Source organism: Jaculus jaculus, chromosome 15, assembly GCF_020740685.1.
Source record: "Jaculus jaculus isolate mJacJac1 chromosome 15, mJacJac1.mat.Y.cur, whole genome shotgun sequence".
NCBI lineage: Eukaryota > Metazoa > Chordata > Mammalia > Rodentia > Dipodidae > Jaculus > Jaculus jaculus.
Genome location: NC_059116.1, coordinates 67,055,450 through 67,077,577, shown reverse-complemented (window position 1 = coordinate 67,077,577; position 22,128 = coordinate 67,055,450). Strand labels below are relative to the sequence as shown.

Sequence of the window (22,128 nt, the reverse complement as noted above, 5' to 3'; positions counted from 1 at the left end):
TCTGCCTCTCAAGTGCTGAGATTAAAGGTGTGCACCACCACACCTGGCTCATAATTTTTTAAGTGACTAAACTGTTGGACTTTGTATTTTTATTTCATTTTTGTTATATGCTGATGAATCTTAAAGCTGCTGTAGTAGGTCCCTTTTTCTTCTAGAAACAGTGCAGCATCTCTTTAGAAACCCAGACTGCAGGGCTGGGGAGATGGCTTGGCGGCTGAGGCCCTTGCCTGCAGAGCCTAACAACCCTGGTTCGATTCCCCAGTACCCACATAAAGCCAGATGCAAAAAGCTGGAGGCCCTGGCACACCCATTCCCTCACTTTTCTCCATTTCTCTCTGCTTGCAAATAAATAATTTTTTTTGAAGGATGACTCCTGGACTTTTCTTAATCATTCTTTCCCACCACTATGGCTTACATACAAAGCATCCCTACAAAAGGTGTGTCCCCCAGTGGAAGCAATGTGCAGAGGTAGGGCTTTTGGGTAGTGACTGGATCAGGAGGTGTGGTAGTTTGAATGGATGTGCCCCAATATATTCAGGAGTTTATTCTTATTCTAACTGTCTGGCTAGAGTAGGTGTCACTGTGGGTATACCCTGGGGTCCAGCTCTAGGGTGTGGGGGCAGATTTGGAATTTCCAGCTAAAGATATGCATGGTGCCTGAATTCTGCCTGGGGTCACTGCAGTTTGGCAACCAGTTTTTGGGTCTTGCTTTTGGTGGTGGCTTTGTTCCTCTCTGCCTGGAACTGTGAAAGCAGGCCAGCTTCTTCTGCCTTTATGGAACTTCCCCTGGATCTGTAAGCTTCAAACAAATCCTTTCCTCCATAACTATGCCTGGTCTGGAGGTTCATCCCAGCGGCGTGAAGCTGCCCACTACAGGACGGCCCTGCCTTCATCAATGAATCCACTGATGGGCTCAAAGGTCAAGAAACGATTGGGAGGTGGTGGGACTGTGGAAAGTGGGGCCTGTTGTTTGAAGCAAGTCCCTGGGAGAATGTTCTGGAATGATAAACTTTGCTTCTGGTACTTCCATATCACTTTGATTCCTGGCCACCTGGTAAGTAGTTCTGTTCAGTCACGCCCTTCTGCCACAATGCTTGACCTCACCACAGGCCAAGAAACCAGAGTCAAAATAAATTCTTCCTCTTTTTTTTTTTAAAATATATTTGTTTATTTATTTATTTGAGAGCGACAGACAGAGAGAAAGAGGCAGATAGAGAGAGAGAATGGGTGCACCAAGGCCTCTAGCCACTGCAGACGAACTCCAGATGCGTGCGCCCCCTTGTGCATCTGGCTAACTTGGGTCCTGGGGAATTGAGCCTTGAACCGAGGTCCTGAAGCTTCACAGGCAAGTGCTTAACCGCTAAGCCATCTCTCCAGCCCAAATTCTTCCTCTTTTAAGCTGTTTTTTCTCAGGTATTTTGCCACAGCAATGAGAAATATGACTAGCACCTCTAGATCTCATTTTTTAAAAATATTTTATTTTTTTGAAAGAGAGGAAGAGGCAGAAGAAAGAGGGAATGGGCACAGCAGGGCCTCCAGCTACTACAAATGAACTCCAGATGCATGTGCCCCCTTGTGCATCTTGCTAACGTGGGTCCTGGGGAATCAAACTGGGGTCCTTAGGCTTCGCAGGCAAATGCCTTAACTGCTAAGCCATCCTCCAGCCCCTCTACATCTCATTCTTAAACCAAAAAGTGAATCTATAATATCCCCCCTAAGCATGTCCTGTTTGTCATATGTTATTTTAGTGGATTGCCTCAACAAAACACCCACCTAGGGGCTGGAAGGATTGCTTAGTGGTTAAGGCGTTTGCCTGCAAGCCAAAGGACCCAGGTTTGATTCCTCACGACCCACAAAAGCCAGATGTACAAGGCGGCACATGCATCTGGAGTTCGTTTGTAGGGCTAGAGGTCCTGGCACGCCTGTGTTCTCTCTCTCTCTCTCTCTCTCTCTCAAATAAATAAATAAATAAATAAATAAATAAATAAATAAATAAAATATTTTGGAGGGGATTTTCCTCTCACACCGGGGCTCCTCACAAACTCAAGAAATGTGAAGGGAGGACCGTAGTGACCAACAGAGGAGCAGATCACGAGGTAGAGGATCATGTGGACCAGTGGGATACTAGAGCCACCATCCACAGCCTTTCCTCCCCCACTGCCACCACAAGCACCAGAGACCTGGGTAAGGGAGATCACAGCACCCAGCACCAGTAACCAGAGAAGCAACCGAATGACCCAGGCAGCCTACTTGAACCCACAGAGCACCAAAGAGGGACCCAAGCAGGGCGCAGCATAACTGAGACCAAAATCATCCCAAAAGGTAACTGGGATTACACCATGTCAGTATCCACCAAATAAGCCTGGTATATAAGCTTGAATTGGAAGGGCTAATTACACCTTCCATATCAGGATAAATTATATGTTAAATCTGATGGGTTTGAGCTTGTTATTTGTTGCTTCCTGATTTATAGTGGCTTTGTTTCTTCTTCTGTTGTTCATTAGGGAATGGTCTCACTCGGTCACAAGCTGACTTGGAACCCTCAACAGATCATAAATCTTACCCTCCTAGTTGACAGGATTAAAGGTGTGGGGCAACACACACCCTAAGGGACTGTGACTTTGTTAGAGGATCTGGTTATCATAATACCTACTTTTTGCATAAAAACTCTGTGCTGTTTTTCATTGAATGTGTACATTTTTTAGTTAAATTTTAGAATCTGCCTATATTTTGTTCCTCTCAGCCTACTTGAATATTCTATAGCAGGCAAACCCAACATCAAGGGTCACTGTGGTAGATACTCTGAGAGTCTTAAGGGCCACACCTAGCACCTGAAGCTCCTACCAGATCTGTAACATCAGATTGATTGACACATCTAATAACACTGCAGCTAACTAGAAAATCCAAGCATTAAATTAATCCAAGATGCAAAAATATATACATTATAACACAAGAAACACCCATCCTCTCCTCCTGTAAATAAATAAAAAATAAAGCCACTATACTAATTCCAATATAAATGGTTTCATTTTTCACTTCAGTAAGACATGAAGGCTCAGAATGATGTTTCCCACTCCTTATATGGAATGGGAAGCAGACTATCTATAAACTCGAGGGGAAGAAAGGAACTTCAGAATACCAATCACAATTGCTCAAGGAATTTGCTGGACAGCTTAGACCACGATGGACCCTTTAACCAGAGGCAGAGAAACATTTAAACAGTTTTCTTCAATTTATTGTAGTCTCTCCATCACTGTGAATTTTCCACACCAGCATGTTCCTAAACTTGGGTATTTATGATAGTCTCTCATCCTCTCTCTCCCTCCCTCTCTCTCATCCTCTCCCCCCACCCTCTCTCCTTCACTTTGTAGCCCAGGCTGACTTTGCTATCCCTACTGGCTTCCAAGGCACTGAGATTACAGGCCTCCCATCTCCTTAGCTTGGACATGCTGCTTAGTGGAGAAATTGGGTGCCTGAGTAGTGTCATTTGGAGCTGGGAGGTTTAGCAATCTAAGCCAGTAAATCAGCAATCTAGTGACTGAGTCAGGAGGCAAGGACTCCAGGACAGTCTGAATTACACAGTGAGATCCTGTCTCAACAACGAAAAATCTTTTGGAATCATGTAAAGGCTAAATATTATTCTTCAGCTAGAAACTGTTATTAGTACTATGTACAAACACTATTTTTAGGTAACAACATAGAGGTCAGAGTTTTACTAAAGGATATTCTGTGAAAAATATGGAGGTTATTTCAACTTTGACAAGTTTATCATTCTCACAATTTACACACATTTACAATTCTCACCCTGGGGAATATTGGCTTCTGTATCCAAGAATGTCATCTAACCTTGCCCTCAATTTGCAGGTGCTGAAACGAAATCTGAAGAGATAAGTTAGTTCCTGTAGGTCAGACTGAGTGAAAAGTACACATTTTCAAAAAATGGTCTATTTATTTATTTGAAGAGAGAGAGAGAGAGAGAGGTAGAGAGAGAGAGAGAGGTAGAGAGAGATGGGTGAGCCATGGCCTCTAGCCACTGCAAACTATCTGCAGACGCATGTGCCACTTTGTACATCTGGCTTATGTGGGTCTTGGGGAATTGAACCCTGGTCCTTACGCTTTGCAGGCAAGTGCCTTAACTGTTGAGCCATCTCTCCAACCCCAAAGTAGACATTTGCTATCTGTCTGTATTCAAGCCCAATTATCCCAATTGGACATAAGCTCAGCAAAGCTAAGAGAGATAACCAACCAGCTTGTTCAGACTTCTGCAGGATCCCTTACGTCAGAGAAACCTTATGAGAGCAGCAGTGCTGGCGCTTGGGGAAGGTCCAGGCTTTTGTACGTCTGTTGCTACCCTGCATGTAAAGAAAGAAAACAGAAACTGGCCTCAGAAGGTCTCCCTCCATCAGTCTGCTCTGGAAAGAGACCTTGACTTCCCACCGCCCGGAGGGAACTCTCAAACTTTCTGGCACTAGGGGGCGCCAGATCCTTTTACTTAAAGAAGCCCAGCGCGTGACTCACCGGAAGTCCCCTGCCCTCAATAAAGATGGCGCCCGATGACGCAACCCAACACGTTGCCTTACACAGAGGCGGCGCTTCGCTCTCAGGTCCCTCCGGCGTGGCCAGTCAGTGCGGCCTGGCGGCCGTACGCGTTGACGTCAGAGGCAGGCGGAGTCCAGTTGGAAATTTTGGCGGGTTCCGCTGTGGGCGGGGAAGAGGTGTTGGCCGAGGGCGAGCGGGAAGCGCGGAGCGCGGGCTCCGGGCGTGCGGTGAGTGTCCGGCGCGAGCGAGCGGGCGAGGGAGGCCGCGGGCTCCGGCCGGGGTCGCTCGGGCGCCGGCGTGGGGAGGGCGCTGCGAGTGACGCCCTCCCCGCTCTCCCGAGCCCCGTTGCCTGAGCGCGCGCTCTGCACCCGGGCACACCCACCCGCGTCCGCGGTCGTGGACGGTGCGATGTGAGCGGAGGGCTCGGGAGGGGCCTGCAGACACGGCTGGGGAGCTGATTTCCTGCAGGATGGCGAGGGCTCCCGAGAGCCCGATGGCCGAGCCTAGTTCCAGGAGCTGGAAGCAGGCGAGTCTGGCAGGAACGTGGTTGGAAGCTGGAGCGAGTTGGGGTGGAGTCCACAGGGAAATGAGAATATAGAAACAAGAGAGACGGAACGGCCCACTGCCTCACAGGCTCTGTACATGTTGTCCTAAGGGCAGTGGAAAATCATCAGAGAATTTCAGCTCAAAGAATAGCATGGTTTGGGTTACGTTCCCACAATCGAAGGGTAAGACTGTCTTTCCTGTGGAGAAGAGATTGCAGGGGTACCAAGTGGCCAATATAAGGAGGGTATAATGCAGTTGTTCAAGGAACAGATTCATGGTGGATTGTTCCAGGATTTTGGTAGTTTTAAGTTGGAGGGAAGTGGGAGAGTCAGGCAGCATTTTGGAGATAGGAACCATAGTTTGTCGGATGGTCCTGGAAGTGAAGGCCAGCACGAGTGTATGTACACGATTTTTTTTTTAACAACTTCCATGATTGTAAACAATATCGCATGGTAATGCCCTCCCTCCCCCCACTTTCCCCTTTGAAACCCCATTCTCCATCGTATCCCCTCCCCATCTCAATCAGTCTCTCTTTTATTTTGATATCATGATCTTTTCCTCCTACTATTATGGGCTTCTGTAGGTAGTGTCAGGCACTGTGAGGTCATGGATATCCAGGCTATTTTGTGTCTGGGGGGAGCACGTTGTAAGGAGTCCTACCCTTCCTTTGGCTCTTACATTCTTTCCACCACCTCTTCCGCAATAGGCCCTGAGCCTTGGAAATTGTGTATTGCAGTGCTGAGCACTCCTGTTACTTCTTTCCAGCACCATGATGCCTTCTGAGTCATCCCAAGGTCATTGCCATCTGAAAAGAGAAGATTCTCTACCATAAGTGAGAGTAGCATTAATATATGGGTATGAACATTAAAAGAATTTTGATGTTAATAGTATGTATATACATTTAGCCAGACAGCAGCAGACGTTACACCCCTAGGGCTCATGACTACCCCTGTTTTAAGTTTTCAGTATCAGTGATGTATTCCCTCCCATGGAGCTGGCCTCCAGTCCAATTAGAGGTCAGTTGATTTCCACCATGACAGACATGCCACTATTGTACCTGTTGGCTCATTTGGCCTGGCTGGCCAAATATAAGGCTTGCAGTTGTCCACTGTTGAGTATCTTCATGGTGATTTCTCTCTCTCCCATTGGCCTGTGTGCAGAATGGCTTCTTCCAGCTTTCTGTCAGCTGGTCTACATGGAGGAGGTTATCAGCTCAGCTCCAGCAGGATTTCTCAGTGGCCTTGCAGCCCAAGTATGTGGAGTCTTCAGCAATACACACAAGTGTTTGTGCTGAAAGATGGAGACTGACTGTAGGAATGTGCTAAGACAGTTGGCTCTTAACTCTCAAGAAACTTACAGTTTAGCAGATTCCTCAGGAGATAACACAAAGTATGACGCCTAATTTATGGAAATGTTTGGTGAATAAGAAAAAGAAAGCACCGTAATGGGGCTGAGGATTCCGTTCAGTGGGTACAGTTCCTATCTAGTATGCACGAAAGACCTGATTGAAACCCCAGGACTGCCAAAATGGGTGCAGTGGTGCATACCTGTAACCTCAGCACTTGGGAAGTGGAGGCAGGAGGATCAGGAGCTTAATCACCCTAGGCTACACAGTTTGAGGCCAGCCTGGGCTAATGAAATCCTGTCTCAAAAAAAAAAAATTACCATAATGTCTTGACATTAGACTGGCCAAATCACATGTATTGTAGAGCACATATAAGTTAAATAATAGCTTGCAGTTTTGATTTTTTTAAATATTTTATTTATTTGCAAGCAGAAAGAGATAGAAGAGAGAGACAGAATGGGCACACCAGAGCCTCCAGCTGCTGCAAACGAACTCCAGATGTAGGCACCACTGTTCATCTGGCTTTATGCGGGTACTGGGGACTCTAACCCTGGCCACTAGACTTTGCAGGCAAGCATCTTAACCACTGAGCTATTGCATCAGCCTGGCTTGCAGTTTTAAAAATCACTTAGCTGCTCTCTTGTGTGCGTGCTCCCCCCACCCCTCCGTCTCTCATAACCAAGGAGGGACTGAAGAGATGGCTTAAAGGTTAAGACGCTTGCTTGTGAAGCCTAAGAATCCATGGTCAACTCTCCACGTACCACATAAGCCATATGTACAAGGGGATGCAAGCACAAGATTGTGCCTGCATACAAGGTGCTGCAAGAGTCTGGAGCTCAATTGCAGTGGCTGGAGGCCCTCATGCCAGTTCTCTCTCTTGCTCTCTCTCTCAAAAAAAAAAAATCACTTAAATATAAAAAGGACAGGGCTAGGTTAGTGGTAGAACACTCAATTAGTATGCACAAGGCCTTGAGCTCCATCCCTCAACACAGGGAGAGACAGAAAGAAGGAAGAGAAGAAGAAAAGAAGGAACGAATGAAATACCATCTTAATTACTGCAGCAGGATGGCGTTCAAGAGCAGTCTGAGCTGCCTGGTGCATTCAAAGCCAGTCTTGTGTATGTACTAAAACCCTGTCTCTCAAGGCTAGACAGATTGCTCAGTGGTTAAGGCACTTGCCTGCAAAGCCTAAAGACCTGAGTTTGATTCCCCAGTACCCACATAAAGCCAGATACACATGGAGATTCATGTGTCTGGAGTTACTTGAAGTGGCTAGAGGCCCTGGTGTGCCTATTCTCTCTCTCTCTCTCTCTCTCTCTTAACTCCCTTCCTCTTTCTCTCAGATAAATTAAAATATATCCTTTTTTTTTTTTTTTTTTAAAGCTGCCTTAAAAAGACACAGGTGAAAGAAAGGTAATTAGCTCCTCTGTGCTTTGCTAACTAGTATTGAACTAAAGTTCAGATTGCAGATAAACAATAGAACCACACAGAAAGACTGTGGATAAAGTAGGTATCAGATGAATTATAGTAAAATGGAATAATGGCTCTGGAATTTAGACCAGCCTCAGTAGATCTTGTTCAGAATTTGTTGTCTCTCTATAATATCACATACACACTACTATGCCCAGTTTGAAGCCAAGGAAAAGAATTCTGTGTGCTAAGATGAAGATGGCGTTGATAATGGGAGAAGGGAATGAGAAACATCTGGTGCTGGATAAATTATAAGGTTGCAGCCCATCGGATCTGTGGGATTCTGGGTTTGTTCCATGTGCATTGTGAGTGAGAAGAATCAAGGGTGACTTTTCCAAGGTTGATGTCACATAGCTAACGCTAAGTTGCTCATCTCCTAGGCACCTGATCTTCCTTCAAAGATTCCCAGCACAACTGATTGCTTGGCAGCATGGAAGGTAAGGCTTTCCAGTTTTACTGATTTCACTTTGTTTATGGAAAACAATCATTGGGTCCAACGACTTGTTTTTTCACTTCCCCCTGGTAGCTCATGTAGCCCTTGGAGCACTAGATGGGGACTGACTCTTCCAGATTCCAGCCAGGCTTCTCCATGATCCGTGTCAACAGTGAATGGTGTCTTCCTTCAGCAGTAGGGTCTTACCATTAACTTCTGGTGGGTAATCAAGTGCTCTGAGAGAAGTCTGTCTTGTTTGTTTTGTGAGATCTAGTAGGTCTCTGATCAACAGCGCATTGTGGATGTAAGCCACATTCTGCTACAGGGAATTACAGGCCAGTGGCAAGGGAAAATTAAAAAGAAAGAGAAACAGGAGAAATTTAAGGTTAAGGCTTTTTCTCACCTTCTCCAGGGCCCTTCAATTCAGGTGCTCCCCCTTAGGTCCTCTTGAGGGTTCCATCTTTTGGTCTAGCTTCCAGGATATTGGATCTTATAGTATCAGTTCAATTTGGGGTCAGTTTTGTGTTGGTCTCCCTCCCCTTCCCCTTCTCCAAAGCCCTACTCTCCCTATTGTCCAAGCCTAGAGATCCCAGTCGGGTAGATCTGCAACTTGGGCCGATGCAGGTTAGGAACCTAAGATGAGTGAGAGCATGTGACAGCTGTCTCTCTGTGATTGCGTGAGTTCTCTTACAATGATCTGTTCCAAGTTCAACCATTTCTCTGAAAATTTCATTGTGCCATTTTTTCTTACTACTGAGTAGAATTCTATCGTGTAGTTATACCATATCTTGGTTATCCATTTATCCAATGATAGACACCTGTGATGATTGCAGTTCATCTATTAGAGAGAGAGAATGGGTGCTCCAGGACCTCTAGCCACTGCAGACGAACTCCACATGCATGCGCCACCATGTGCATGTGGCTTACGTGGGACCTGGAGAATCAAACCTGGGTCCTTAGGCTTTGTAGCCATGTGCCTTAACTGATAAGCCATATCTCAAGTCCTTATATGATTTTTTTTTTTAATGTTTGCTATCTTTACTGGGGTAAGGTAGACTCTCATAGTTGATTTCCTGAACTTAGCAAAGTTTTTGGCCTCCCAATCAGTTTCTTCTGTCTTGTCTTTCAGGTCAGAGGTTCTGTCTTCCATATGAGTTACTCTGTTGGTGAGGGGTTCTAGAGAAGTTTTTTTAAATTTCTATTTGATTTTTATTTTCTGTTGTGTTATTTTATATCATGTCCATCTCTTTTGGGAGGTACAGTTTCAATTTGAGTTCTGATTTTCTTGATTCTTCCTGGAATTTATTCTTGCATTTGATCAAGTCTTCATTAAGCTCAATTAACCAGTTGTTGAGATCTTCCATTTATTGACTCACCTTCAGTTTATTCGTACCTCTTTGGAAGATTCTAATGTTTTCTTCAATCAAGTTTAGCCTACCTTCAGAAGCTGAATATGCTAGAAGATGATTCTGTTCAATTTCAATCAGGTTCTCATTGGTTGTTGTGTTTTCATTTTGGGAATGAATTTCTGTTGATCCCTCTATGGTTTCATTGGAGGTTTCCATTGTAGGACTAGGCATCTGTAGCAGAATGTTTCAGGTTTGCTGAGATGAACTTCCAGGCCAGGCACAGTTATCGAGGAAGGATATTTATTAAAGCTTACAGATCCAGGGGAAGTTCCATAATGGCAGAAGAATTTGGCCTGCTTTCACAGGACCAAGCAGAGAGAGAAAAGCACAAGCCTAAAAGCCAAAAGTCAGACAGCACAGCACACTTCAGGAACTCCAGCTAGGCACACTTTACATATCTTTAGATTGAAACCTCAAACCCACCACCACGCCTTAAGACCTGCCCAGTGACACTGCCTCCAGCCAGGTGGCTGCAGATGCAAACCACAAACTAGTAAAACACTGAATATATTGGGGGTCATCTATTCAAACTACCACAGCATCCTTGGTGATGATCTCACTGACCTTTTGCATTGGCTTTTTTGCACTGGTATCTATCCATTTTAGGGATACTCTATTTTATTGAGGAGGAAGCAAGTTTTTGTCCTTTGGCCTGTTCACCCTCTGAGTCAGGTGAACAGGGATGTTGTTATCCAGTGGCCAGTCAGGACAGTAGAGCAAAAGGTCTGATTCCACAGCTCACACAGGAACCAGACCTCCCCAAGCAAGGCTCAATGGGACCTACCAGGACTGTAAGGGTCTGAAAATCGCTGAAGACAGACCCCAGACTCAAATAGTATGTAAAAACAAAGAACATTTATTCTGCAGAATCAGCCAACATGCAGGGGTCAACCATTCATATCAAATGGTGACCCCGAGAGGAGCTCACAGGCTTCTTTTAAGCACTGCTAGAGGAGTTTTGGTGGGCTCAGTCTATTTTAACATGATTGGCTAATTTGAACAGCAACCATACTTGTCCTTCTCTGATTGGTCCTAAAGTTTTGGCAGGCTAGGTCTAGGGGTATTCCAGGCGGGTTGGGTAACCCTTCATCATGATTGGCTAGGCAGGCAGCAATGACATTTGTGCAGCTTTGGTTGGGGCGAAAGGTGCAAAGGGCACATGTCTGGGCATGTTTGAACATGTCTCCAGGAACAGGCTCAGCCTCTGGGTGGCTAGGCTCTCTCCTCTGGCCATGTGTCGGGGTCACTGTTGATTAACAGCCCACCTTTTCCCAGAAGCCTTGCCTGCCTCTCCGGGAAACTGAAACTTAGGCCTAGTTATGGTGGCACCTTACTGAAGCCTGTCGTGCCGTCAGTTTGGTCCCTTCAGGCCCCGGGGACTGGGAGGAATCAGGGAACAGGGATCTGGCCTACTCACTCCACACCACCACATCCACCAGTCATAGAGTGCCAGCCAGCACACAGACCAGCGCAGGGAACCCAGACCAGAGAGCGGGGAGGAGCTGGGAAAGGGGTCTGGCCTACTTACTGCACACTGCTGAGCCCCCGGTCATTTGTTTTCTTGATGATAGCCATTCTCACAGGAGATGGAATCACAAAGTAGTTTTTTTTTTCTTTCTTTCTTTCTTTTTTTGTTTTGTTTTGTTTTTGAGGCAAGCCCCAGAAATGTGCCCTTTTTTTTTAACTGTAAAATGGGGAAGAGAATTGGTGCACCAAGGCCTTCAGCCACTGAGGGAGAGAGAGAGTGAGAATGGGCGCACCAGGGCCTTTAGCCACACTACATGTGCTTCTGGTTTATGTGGGACCTGGAAATCGAACCAGGGTCCTTAGGTTTCATAGGCATGCGCCTTAACTGCTAAGCCATCTCTCTGACCCCAGCCTCAGAATTCTTAAAGTAATTCCAATGGAGAGTGTGGACCATGAGGAAGAGCTTTAGAAAGAATCGCTTTATTTGTAAAGAGTAATTCAACAATAAAGGCCCGAAGCAAATGCAACAGAAATGCTAATGCTAGCTAGTTCTGAATGATGAGATGTGAGTACTTTTTGCATGTTTGTGTATTCAGAAATACTGAAGCACTTAAAAAGTGAGGGAACAGGCACGGCTAGTATTTAAATCTATGCTTAGTGATTTTTTCATTTATTCCCTTGTTGTTGAACTTAATGGAAGTTGGTATTATGGAAAGTTGGCTTGTTAGAGTAGCGCAGGTGAGAGACCTAGCCCCGTGTCCTCAGAAGGACCCAGGGACAGGACAGATAGGCACGGCGAGAACGACAAAGGCGATGTCAACTGGAAGATGCACTGGTCCATGCCGGCGGCCATGTTAACGTTGAATGTGTGAGTTAGCTATGCTTGGCTTTCACTGTTTTTCTCAGGTAGGCGTTCTTTCTCCTGTTCCTTCCCTTTCTTCTAGTGGAGGAAGACGACCTGTCTCTGTTGACATCTCTGCTGGAGGAGAACACATCCACCTTGGCTTGTAATTCCTCATCCCGGGAAGACCTTGAACCTGACGTATTCGATGAGCTTTTTGATGCTGACGGTGACGGTGAATCTTACACAGAAGAGGCTGATGATGGAGAGGGGAAGACAGAACAGGCGGAAGGTGTGGCCGCTCTCTTTGGAGACGTAGGGGACTTAACGGACAATGAAGAAGTTCTTCCGTCTCAGCCTCCGAGCCGAATCCCCACTGCTCCTGCCCCCAGTCAAGAGAAAACCAATCAGGAGCTACAAGGTGCCTTGCCCACTCGCTTTCTCTGACTTCTTCCTCCAGCAGCATCCCTGTCCTCCAGGCTTACTTGATTTTGCACAGAGTGGCTCTAACACTGTTTGTGACAGAGTATGTTACTTTAGGGGGGCCAGCTGCAAAGCTACTGCACATTCTGTTTGAGCACAAGTCCATTCTTGAACTGAAGCCTCGAGGCCGGCCTGTTTCATGGACCTGGCACCGTTGCATGTAGTTTTAGCAAGATTTGATGGTTGGCTTTTCTTCTAATATATGAGCCAACATTATCATGGAATCATTGCTTGACTTCTGAAAATATGAGGCATGTCAGCAGAAATTTCTCTTTTGGCTTTTTGGATTTTTTTTTTTTTTTTTGAAACAGGGTCTTGTGTAGCCCAAGCTAACCTTGAAACCCCCATTTTCTCACCTCAGACTCCTGGGATTAAAGGCATGCACCACTACAATCAGCTCATAGTACACCTTTCTTTTGGGGGGGGGTCTCACTCTAGCCCAGGCTGACCTGGAATTTACTATGGAGTCTCAGGGTGGCCTTGAACTCATGGCAATCCTCCTCCTCCTGCCCCCGAGTGCTGGGATTAAAAAGGTGTGACCCACCACACCTGGCTTCATAGTACACGTTATTAACTAGTGTAGATATCAGATGTAATTACTAGAAATAAGTTTATCTCTGTAAGATGTGTAAACTTGGTGATGGGGCAGAGGCAGGAGGATTGCTGGGGTTCACCGGTCAGTTAATCTAGAAGGAAAATGATGAGCTGCAAAACCAGCGAGAGGCCCTATCTCAGGGAGTACCAGGGGAGAGAGGCGCTGCTTGCGGGGGCATGACGTTAGCATGACTTAAAGATTGTGACTCTGGCTTTGGGGCAGGAGGTGAACAATAGGAATATTGCCAGCATTTGTATCAGAAATGGAATTTTATTCCACCTTGTTTTTCTTTCCTAGATGAATTAAGGAAGTTGCAAGAGCAGATGAAGTCCTTACAAGAACAACTAAAAGCAGCATCAATTAAACAGCCTTCAAGCCCGGCGCTTCCTCACAAACCCCCCGGTAATAAGATGCCTCCGTGGTTAAGCGCCCTTCCTGCAGGAGCTTGAGGAGCTGGGAGCAGCCGGGGAAAGTGGGGAGAGCAGGACCCAGACTGCCAGAGCTGTAATATCTAGAACCGCCCCCCACACACCTGTAACTCTAGCCCCAGAGGGGAGCTAGAGACCCGAGGATCATTAGAGCCCAGGAAAAAAAGTAGCCCTAGAATCAGTAAAAGACTGCAGCTCAAAAGAAGACCTGGTGGTAGACCAGTGTGTGGGGGGAACCCCAATATTCCACCTCACCACAGGTCAGCATATGGGGCACCACATGGGCACAATACACCAACAAAAACAAACCAGCTTTTGGGGCCCTTCCTAAGTAGCATTACTAATTTGTTTTTTTTTCAACCAAGAAGGTAAATCTACAACGCCCTCGCTTAAGGAGAACAAAGTTCGGCGAATTCAGGAGTCAACACGCTTTTCTGCAGAGCTTGATGTCCCTGCTCTACCTAGAGCCAAGCGGGTGTCTCGGACGCCGAAAACTCCTGCAGGTGTGGTATTCAGGGCCTCGCCACTCTCCCTGCTCAACTGTAACAAGTATGACCTCTGGACTGAGTTCTGTCGTTGAAGGTAGTTGGAGGTAGGGTCTCACTCTAGCCCAGGCTGACCTGGAATTCACTCTGTAGCTCCAGTGTGGCCTCAAACTCAAGCGATCCTCCTACCTCAGCCTCCCGAGTGCTGGGATTAAAGGCATGTGCCAGCATGCTTGGCATTGGATTGAGTTCTTAATGCTGGAAATCTGGAGATTTAATCTTCAGGCTTGAGGTAAAGGCACATATTCTTTATAGAGTGGCAATGTGTGTTTGAAGCTAGGTTGTATTGGGACAGGGTATTCGCTCTTTAGAAAAATTCCTTGCCAGGAACATAGAATGGTAATTAAATACCTCTACACCTTATGTCTTCTGCCTCAGCTTGTTCAAAAAATTAAATAAAATAACAAAATAACAAAAATCTTGGAAAATACCAAAGCTTAGATGAAGAAGTGGTTTTTATTGGCCACATTAAAAGGTCTTTAGAATAGCTTTGGACTATCCCAGAGAAGTAGTTGACAGTTAAATCCTTGAAGTATTCATATTAATTGTATAGCAAATAATCTGTGAAATTTATCAAATTTTGATTCCCATAAGACCCCTGGCATCACTACGGTGTTGCATTAGGCAGCGTCACAGTTAGGCTTCAGCCGGGCGTGGTGGCACACACCTTTAATCCCAGCACTCCCGGAAGGCAGAGGTATGTGCGACAAGGACATGGCTTCTGACTTCTAAAGTTCTAGTTCTGTCCTGGCTTTTAGTGTGGGAGCAATGACCCAAAGTCCCTTTGAGAATAAACAAAGCAATCTTGCAAAAAAGAGTAAGCATCATAAACACTTCTACAATATAAAATAACCACGGGCTGGAGAAATGGCTTAGCGGTGAAGGCCCTTGACTGTGAAACCTAAGGACCCAGGTTTGATTCCCCAGAACCCATGTAACCCAGATGTACATGTGCCTGGTATTTGTTTGCAATGGTTAGAGGCCCTGGCATGCCCATTCTCTCCCTCCTTCCTTTCCCCTCCCCTGCTTTCTCTTTAATAAATAAAAACATTTTTTTTTAAGTCACCACAAAGACATTCCGTGCATGCAGTAGTCAGAGGAATGCCTTGGTGCATTCCACCCTGCAAATGAAATAAAATGGACAAAAAAGGAGAATTAGCTTTGGTTATTCCCAAGGTAGCATTTGACCTGTACACACATCTTCCCTAATTGTTTGCTCCTAGAGAAGGGCTTTCCTCCAGTGTGAAATTCACTCGTGTGTAAGGTAAATACCTAGCAAGTATCTACACTGTCTAATAAAGCGGGCACTACTTATATCAACCTATTTAAATAAAAACTTATTTTCTAAGGCTCACTAAGATCACTTTAAGTGATTGATGGCTATGTGTGATTAGTGGCTACCACCATCTTGTAAAAAGCACTAGTGGAAGTCATGTCCATTGCTACAGGAAGTCCTGTTAGACAAGACTGCAAAGGTTTGGAGAGCAATCAGAGTGATCTTATGGGCTTCCTTGTTCTCTCAGGATTTCATTGTCCAGGCCTGTTGGAGCACTCCTATAATTTCAGCATTTGGAGGGCATAAGTTCTAGGTCAGCCTGAGTTACCCAGTGAGATCCAGTCTCAAAACAGCAACGATAACAACAACAACAACCAAAAAGAAAAAAAAAAAAATGAAGAAAATAAAAAATGTCTCATGTATTGATTACAAAAAGACTTCTATAAGCAGATTTTTTGCTTATCAAAAAATGCCATTCTTGGGCTAGAGAGATGGCTTAGCGGTTAAGCGCTTGCCTGTGAAGCCTAAGGACCCCGGTTCGAGGCTCGGTTCCCCTGGTCCCACATTAGCCAGATGCACAAGGGGGCGCATGCGTCTGGAGTTCGTTTGCAGAGGCTGGAAGCCCTGGCGCGCCCATTCTCTCTCTCCCTCTACCTGTCTTTCTCTCTGTGTCTGTCGCTCTCAAATAAATAAATAAAATTTTTTTAAAAAAGTTTAAAAATGCCATTCTTGGGCTGGAGGATGGCTTAGCGGTTAAGGCATTTGTCTGCAAAGCCAAAGGACCCAGATTTGATTCCCCAGGACCCACATTAGCCAGATGCACAAGGGAGTGCACACGTCTGGAGTTCGATTGCAGTGGCTGGAGGCCCTGGCATGTGCCCATTCTCTCTTTCCCTCTTTTTCTGTGAAATAAATACATATAATTTTTTTAAAAAATTCATTCTTTTTTTTCATTTAATTCTTATGATTTTCTAGACCCCAAAAGCTCATCTCCAAGAACGACAAGCATGCCCTCTCAGCCACTGCACACTATTCCTGGAAACAAACCTAGTGGGATGACTAGCAATCACAGCTCAGAGACCCCAAGGAGTTCTGGGGAACGAGCTCCACCGGCTCCCCAGGTCTCTGTGGAAGCCTTCTCAGGCCTGCGGCTCAGGTCAGTATCTGTAACAGCCCTTTCCTTCTCTTTGTCGGCTGTTAGGTGGTTCTTCTTCCTGTCCAAAGATGAGTCTTAGAATGGTATGTGCGAGCCGCTGACCCCAAACACCAGCAGCTCCGAGCTCAGCAGTATGACTCGTGGTAGCACTGGGTTGTTTAACTCACTGCCGTTTGGTAGGAATTGTGTAGGGAGACTGATTCGTCTTTATATAACAGAGTATCTACCTGTAAGAAGGAAGTAAACAACTCTTAGGACAGTCAGTCAGAAATTGGTGAATGAAAACAGTGATATAAACTTTTTAAAAATGTTTTCAGTATAGCTTAGACTTTTTATTTCCTGTGATGCTGAGGACTGTAGACTATTTCAAAAAAATATAAAGGTATACAAGTCAGGCATGGTGGTCCAGTCCTGTAATCCTAGTTCTCCAGAGGCTGAGACAGGAGAGAGTGAGACTAGACTGTCCCACAGTTGTGTACAAGCCTGGACTGTAAAGGGAAACATTGTCTTAAAAGAAAGAAGGATGTACAGTTTAACACGTATCTTCTTATAATTGTAATATCACAGAAGGTTATGAAATAAACCTTGTAAGGCAAATCTGTTATCAAGGAAAAGTAAATTTCAATTTAGAATTACTTATTTATATGCTGTAGGACGTATGTGTCTTGTCCACGTGTGGTGGCACAGGTCTGTAAATCCAGTATTCAGGAAGCTGAGGTGGGAGGATCACGAGGTCCAGGTCAGTCTGGGCAGTGGGCTTCTGACCCTGTCAATAAACAAACAAAAAGAAGAGAATAACTTAAAGAAATTTAAATATAAAGAAAATTATATAAATCTCTGTGGTATCTTAGGAGTTTCTGTCTATAACATATCCCCTCACCACATGCTAAGATGGCAGGTAATCTATTACTAGAAAAATAACCTATTAATTACTGACTTCTTGATTCAGGCGGCCTCGAGTATCCTCCACAGAAATGAACAAGAAGATGACCGGTAGGAGACTGATCAGACTGTCTCAGATCAAGGAAAAGATGGCAACTGAAAAGCTAGAAGAAGTGGACTGGGTGTCCTTTGGGGTCATACTGAAGAAAGTTACTCCACAGAGTGCTAACAGCGTAAGCTACGCCAGTGAGCCCCAGCTGCAGCGTCCAGACCTCAATGCTTTTATTCAAATGACTTCTGATTACCACATGCTTTGGGGTTGGCATTCAAGGGCATGAAGGCCATGAAGAACACTCTATGTAAAGCTAGTTATACAGCTTTATGGGCTTTTCATTGTCCACGCAGCCTCTGGAGATCCCTGTAAATATACTTTGTCAACCCAGCAGTGCTGAAATTACTAGCTAGCATCATATAGTATTATTAGATGCTTTAGAAAGAACCATTATATTAACAATATCATCAGAGATAAATAGTGGATTTACACTGTTAAACACATCAGTAAGTTATTAAATGGTAATGCTAAAGCTTCTTTTTTTCCTCTTAATGGGGAAGAAGGCGGGAGGGAGAGTACACACATGCATACATATATCATTAGAAAGGCAATGCTGTCTGGCCTGACACAGAGATCCTCTACTAACAGTTAGTGCTTCGCTTGGCTTGCTCCCCTTCATCTCTCAAAAAAAAAAAAACAAAGCAAGCAAGAAAGGATGAATTGATAATTAGCAGGTGTTCTGATGCCTAACTAGGGGACATTGTATTTATATATATTTCTCCACAATAAGAGCCATAAATGAGTACAGCATAAGCCACAGTTCAATAAGTATGTAAAGTAGCAATGTCCATTCTAGGGGAAAACGTTTAGCATCTGGCGACTGAATGACCTCCGTGACCTGACGCGGTACGTGTCGTTGTTCTTGTTTGGAGAAGTTCACAAAGAACTCTGGAAGACAGAGCAAGGGACTGTCGTGGGCTTGCTCAATGCCAACCCCATGAAGCCCAAGGATGGTTCAGAGGAGGTAAGAATCTGTCTGATATTTGGTGGTTGGTTGATTGTTTTTACTTGTTAGATAAATTTTTTTAAAAATCTTTGTTGTTGTTGTATTTTTATTTATTTATTCATCTGAGAGAAAGAGAAAGAGAATGGGCATGCCAGGGCCTCCAGCCACTGCAAACAAACCCAGATGTGTGTGGCACTATGTGCATCTGGCTTTCACGTGGGTATGGGGAATGGAACCTGGGTCCTTTGGCTTCGCAGGCAAGCGCCTTCTTAAGCCATCCCTCCAGCCTCAAGCTAAATTGTTTCAAAAACTCATGTCAGTTTACCTCTGAGCAGTGTTAGTGTGCCCTCCATTGCACTTACCTTGTCATTGCTGGCACACAGTACCCAACCACAACGAGCGCGAGTGAGGAAGGGGTTCATTTTGGCGTGCGGACTGCGGGAGTGCTCCACGATGGCAGGGAACACGTGGCATGAGCAGAGGGTGGGCACCACCTCCGCCCCGGCAGGTGAACAGCAGTAGAAGAGAGTGCTGAGCCCTGCGTGCAAGGGGAAGCTGCTGTAGCTCCCATAAGCCTGTCCCCAGCAACGCAGCTCCTCCAGCAAGGCTCCAATTCCCATATTGCCATCAGCTGGGGATCATGCATTCAGAATACTTGAGTTTATGGGGGACACCCAGTTCCAAACACATACCCCCAGTATTCTGATTTTTCATTTGTTTATCACCTAACAGTATTCCAAAATTTTGCCCACTCTAAATGGTTTGGTATCTATTTTCACTTTATCCTTTCAATATGCTTCCTGAGTTCCTGGAGTTTAATTGAATCTTGTGCTAAGACTTCCTTAGACCCCATACATGAGTTTCCATGGTGGTATCAAGAGAGCAGTATTTTGAAATCATAGCTGGAGTTTAGAAATCAGTAGATGTTCATAGTCTCCAGCAGTATGAATTTTGGCACTACCCTTTGCTTGCCTAGTAAGTTACTGATGTAGACCCAGTGTGAACAGAAGACAGTTTATCTCCTGACCCAGCAGGGAGCTCTACTGTCTTCAAATCCTCAATTTCAGGGGTGTGAAAAAGGGGTTTTCATTCTTTGTTTTCACCAGAGAATAGTAACAAATCTTCATTTATTGGTTAGGAATGCGTTTGGCGCCATATAACAGAGAAACTTCAGTATAGTTTCTTTTAACAGTGATCAGTGGAGCTCAGCTTGCATAGTGGTCTTGCCTGTAATCCTAGCAGTCTCAAGGCTGAGGCAGGAGGAGTGCCATGAGCTTGAGGCCTGCATGGGCTGCAGAGTAAGACCTTGTTTCAAAAACAAACACAGGGTTGTTTTTTGTTGTTGTTGTTTGTTTCAAGGTAGGGTTTCAATGTAGCCCAGGCTGGCCTGGAATTCACTACTCAGGGTAGCCTCGAGCTGATGGCGATCCTTCTACCTCTGCCTACTAAGCACTGGGATTAAAGGTGTGCACCATCAGGCCTGGCTTTCTTTTTTTAAATATTTTTATTTTTTAGAGAGGGAGAGAATTGGCACACCAGGGCCTCAGCCATTGAAATTGAACTCCAGACACTTATGCCATGTAGTGGGCGTGTGCGACTTTGTGCTTGCCTCACCTTTGTGTGACTGGCCTATGCAGGATCTGGAGAGTCAAACATGGGCCCTTAAAGGCCTTGCAGGCAAGTGCCTTAACTGCTAAGCCATTTCTCCAGCCCACAGTTTTTCTTTTTTTAAAGACAAGGTCTTATTCTGTAGCCCACACTGACCTTGAACTAGCAGTAATTCTACTGTTGCTGTCTAAGTGCTGGCATTACAAGTATGTGCTAACATGCCCAGGTACTATTTCTTATAAATTATGAGGCCAGTAGGGCAAAACAGTTCTGTAACAGGTGGGCTGCAAGAATCAGTAGAAGCTTAGGACTCACAACAAGCTGACTTGTCAGGGCTCAGGAGAAGTCTCCAGTGAATGGACTCTTGTCTGCTCTTGCCCACGTTCACATCATAGCAGAGGGTTTCATAGACTCTCTGACCTGTTTTGCTGTTGTTGTTGTTTGTTTGTGTTTTCCAAGGTAGGGTGTCACTCTAGCCCAGGCTGACCTGGAGTTCTCAGGCTGGCCTCACTCACAGTGCTCCTCCTACCTCTGCCTCTCAAGTGCTGGGATTAAAGGTGTATGCCACCACAGCTGGCTGATACGGTTTTTATTTTACCCACTAACCCCTGTACTAGCTGAGCTCAGGTTGCTGAACATGCTCTTTCAGGGTGTTGAGGACAGATCCCCCTTACCTCAGAACTTTGCATTCTTGATACAGTCTGCCTGAGAATTGCCAGCAGGGAGTGGTAAAACTACCTTGGCCAGGGCCATTCAGGTACTGTCTTCCTGCCACCATACTAACTTGCAAGGCAAGAAATGAAGAGGAAGGGTGAGCCAGCCCTTATCTCTTTAATTGGAAAGTGCTTCCCCACCAGTTAACTCATACTTCAATCTGCTTGACCAGGCTTTCATCACATGACCACTGGCAGGTAAGGAATGCTGGGAAAACACAGCAGGATCGTTACCTAAGGCCCAAGTACCTGGCCTATGGAGACTGGGTCAGGATTCTGATAGCCAAGGGAAGGAAAGGAAAGGGTGCTTAAGTGAGATGTGGTCAGAATGATGCAGTGATGCCTCTGAAGTCAGCCCGTGCAGCCTCCACCTGCCTTCTCTGCCTCAGCTCTTACCCTCTTCTCTCCCAGGTGTGCTTATCCATTGATCACCCTCAGAAAGTCTTAATTATGGGAGAAGCTCTGGACCTGGGAACCTGTAAAGCCAAGAAGAAGAATGGAGAGCCCTGCACACAGCCTGTTAATTTGGTTAGTGTCAACTTCATAAGCCTGCTAAAGAAAAACAAATATATATGTAAAATGTATTAAGGATAGGCTTTAGGTAATTTTGTGGTAGTGACCAAGTTGCAGCTGAATTTCCCCTTCAGGGGAGAGTCACCCTGAGAAAATTGAATGTGCGGTTGATGATTTAGTAGCTGAGGGCCTGCGAAGGGCAGGGAGGTCTTGACGTTTTAGGAAAGTCACCTTTTATTGCCAACTGAATGGGAGGCGCTTCATAGTAGTTGTGGATATCAAAGTCAGTGATGGATACACCAAAAGCCTTATTCTAGCTTATACTTTTATTCCATTATACCTTTTCTTGGAACTTAAAAAAAAAGTCATTGAGATACAATTAAGACACCATATAAGCCACCCTTTCAAAGTGTACAATCCGGTCACTTTTAGTATATCCAGAGGTGTGTAACCATCACAATATGTCATTTTAGGATACTTCCTTTACCACAAAAGAAACTCATAAGCATTAGCAATCACTCCTCATGCCCTGGTGAGCACCAGCATATTTTCTGTTCCTGATAATATGCCTATATTAAATATTTCACATAATAGGATTATAGGACATGAACTTTTAGGTCTGGCTTCTTTACCTTTGTATAGTATTGTGAAAAGTCATCCGTGTTGTAGCACATATCAACATTTTTGTTGCTGGTGGTGGTTTTGTTTTATTTATTGATTTTGGCTTTTCGAGGTAGGGTCTCACTCTAGTCCAGGCTGACCTGGAACTCACTATGTAGTCTCAGGGTGGCCTTGAACTCATGATCCTCCTGCCTCTGCCTC

The 22,128-nt window shown here is 45.2% G+C and overlaps 1 protein-coding gene across 7 annotated transcripts in view; it reads left to right on the top strand.

The window, feature by feature from the left end:
• Positions 1-4,708: 4,708 nt before the first annotated feature.
• The window catches only part of Mcm10 (minichromosome maintenance 10 replication initiation factor), a 41,133-nt gene continuing 23,713 nt past the window's right edge, over positions 4,709-22,128 (top strand). For 2 of the 7 annotated variants that reach the window (XM_045135110.1, XM_045135109.1), the window contains exons 1-8: positions 8,469-8,551; positions 12,153-12,470; positions 13,425-13,529; positions 13,921-14,058; positions 16,352-16,532; positions 17,482-17,647; positions 18,323-18,490; positions 21,205-21,321. In XM_045135110.1, the coding sequence (XP_044991045.1) occupies positions 8,509-8,551; positions 12,153-12,470; positions 13,425-13,529; positions 13,921-14,058; positions 16,352-16,532; positions 17,482-17,647; positions 18,323-18,490; positions 21,205-21,321 (1,236 nt within the window). In that variant the 5' untranslated portion in view covers positions 8,469-8,508. Of the gene's footprint in view, positions 4,767-4,964; positions 5,066-5,151; positions 5,268-8,279; positions 8,337-8,467; positions 8,552-12,152; positions 12,471-13,424; positions 13,530-13,920; positions 14,059-16,351; positions 16,533-17,481; positions 17,648-18,322; positions 18,491-21,204; positions 21,322-22,128 lie in introns of those variants that run through there. The other 5 variants (XM_045135113.1, XM_045135112.1, XM_045135114.1 and 2 more) reach the window with 5 other exon arrangements.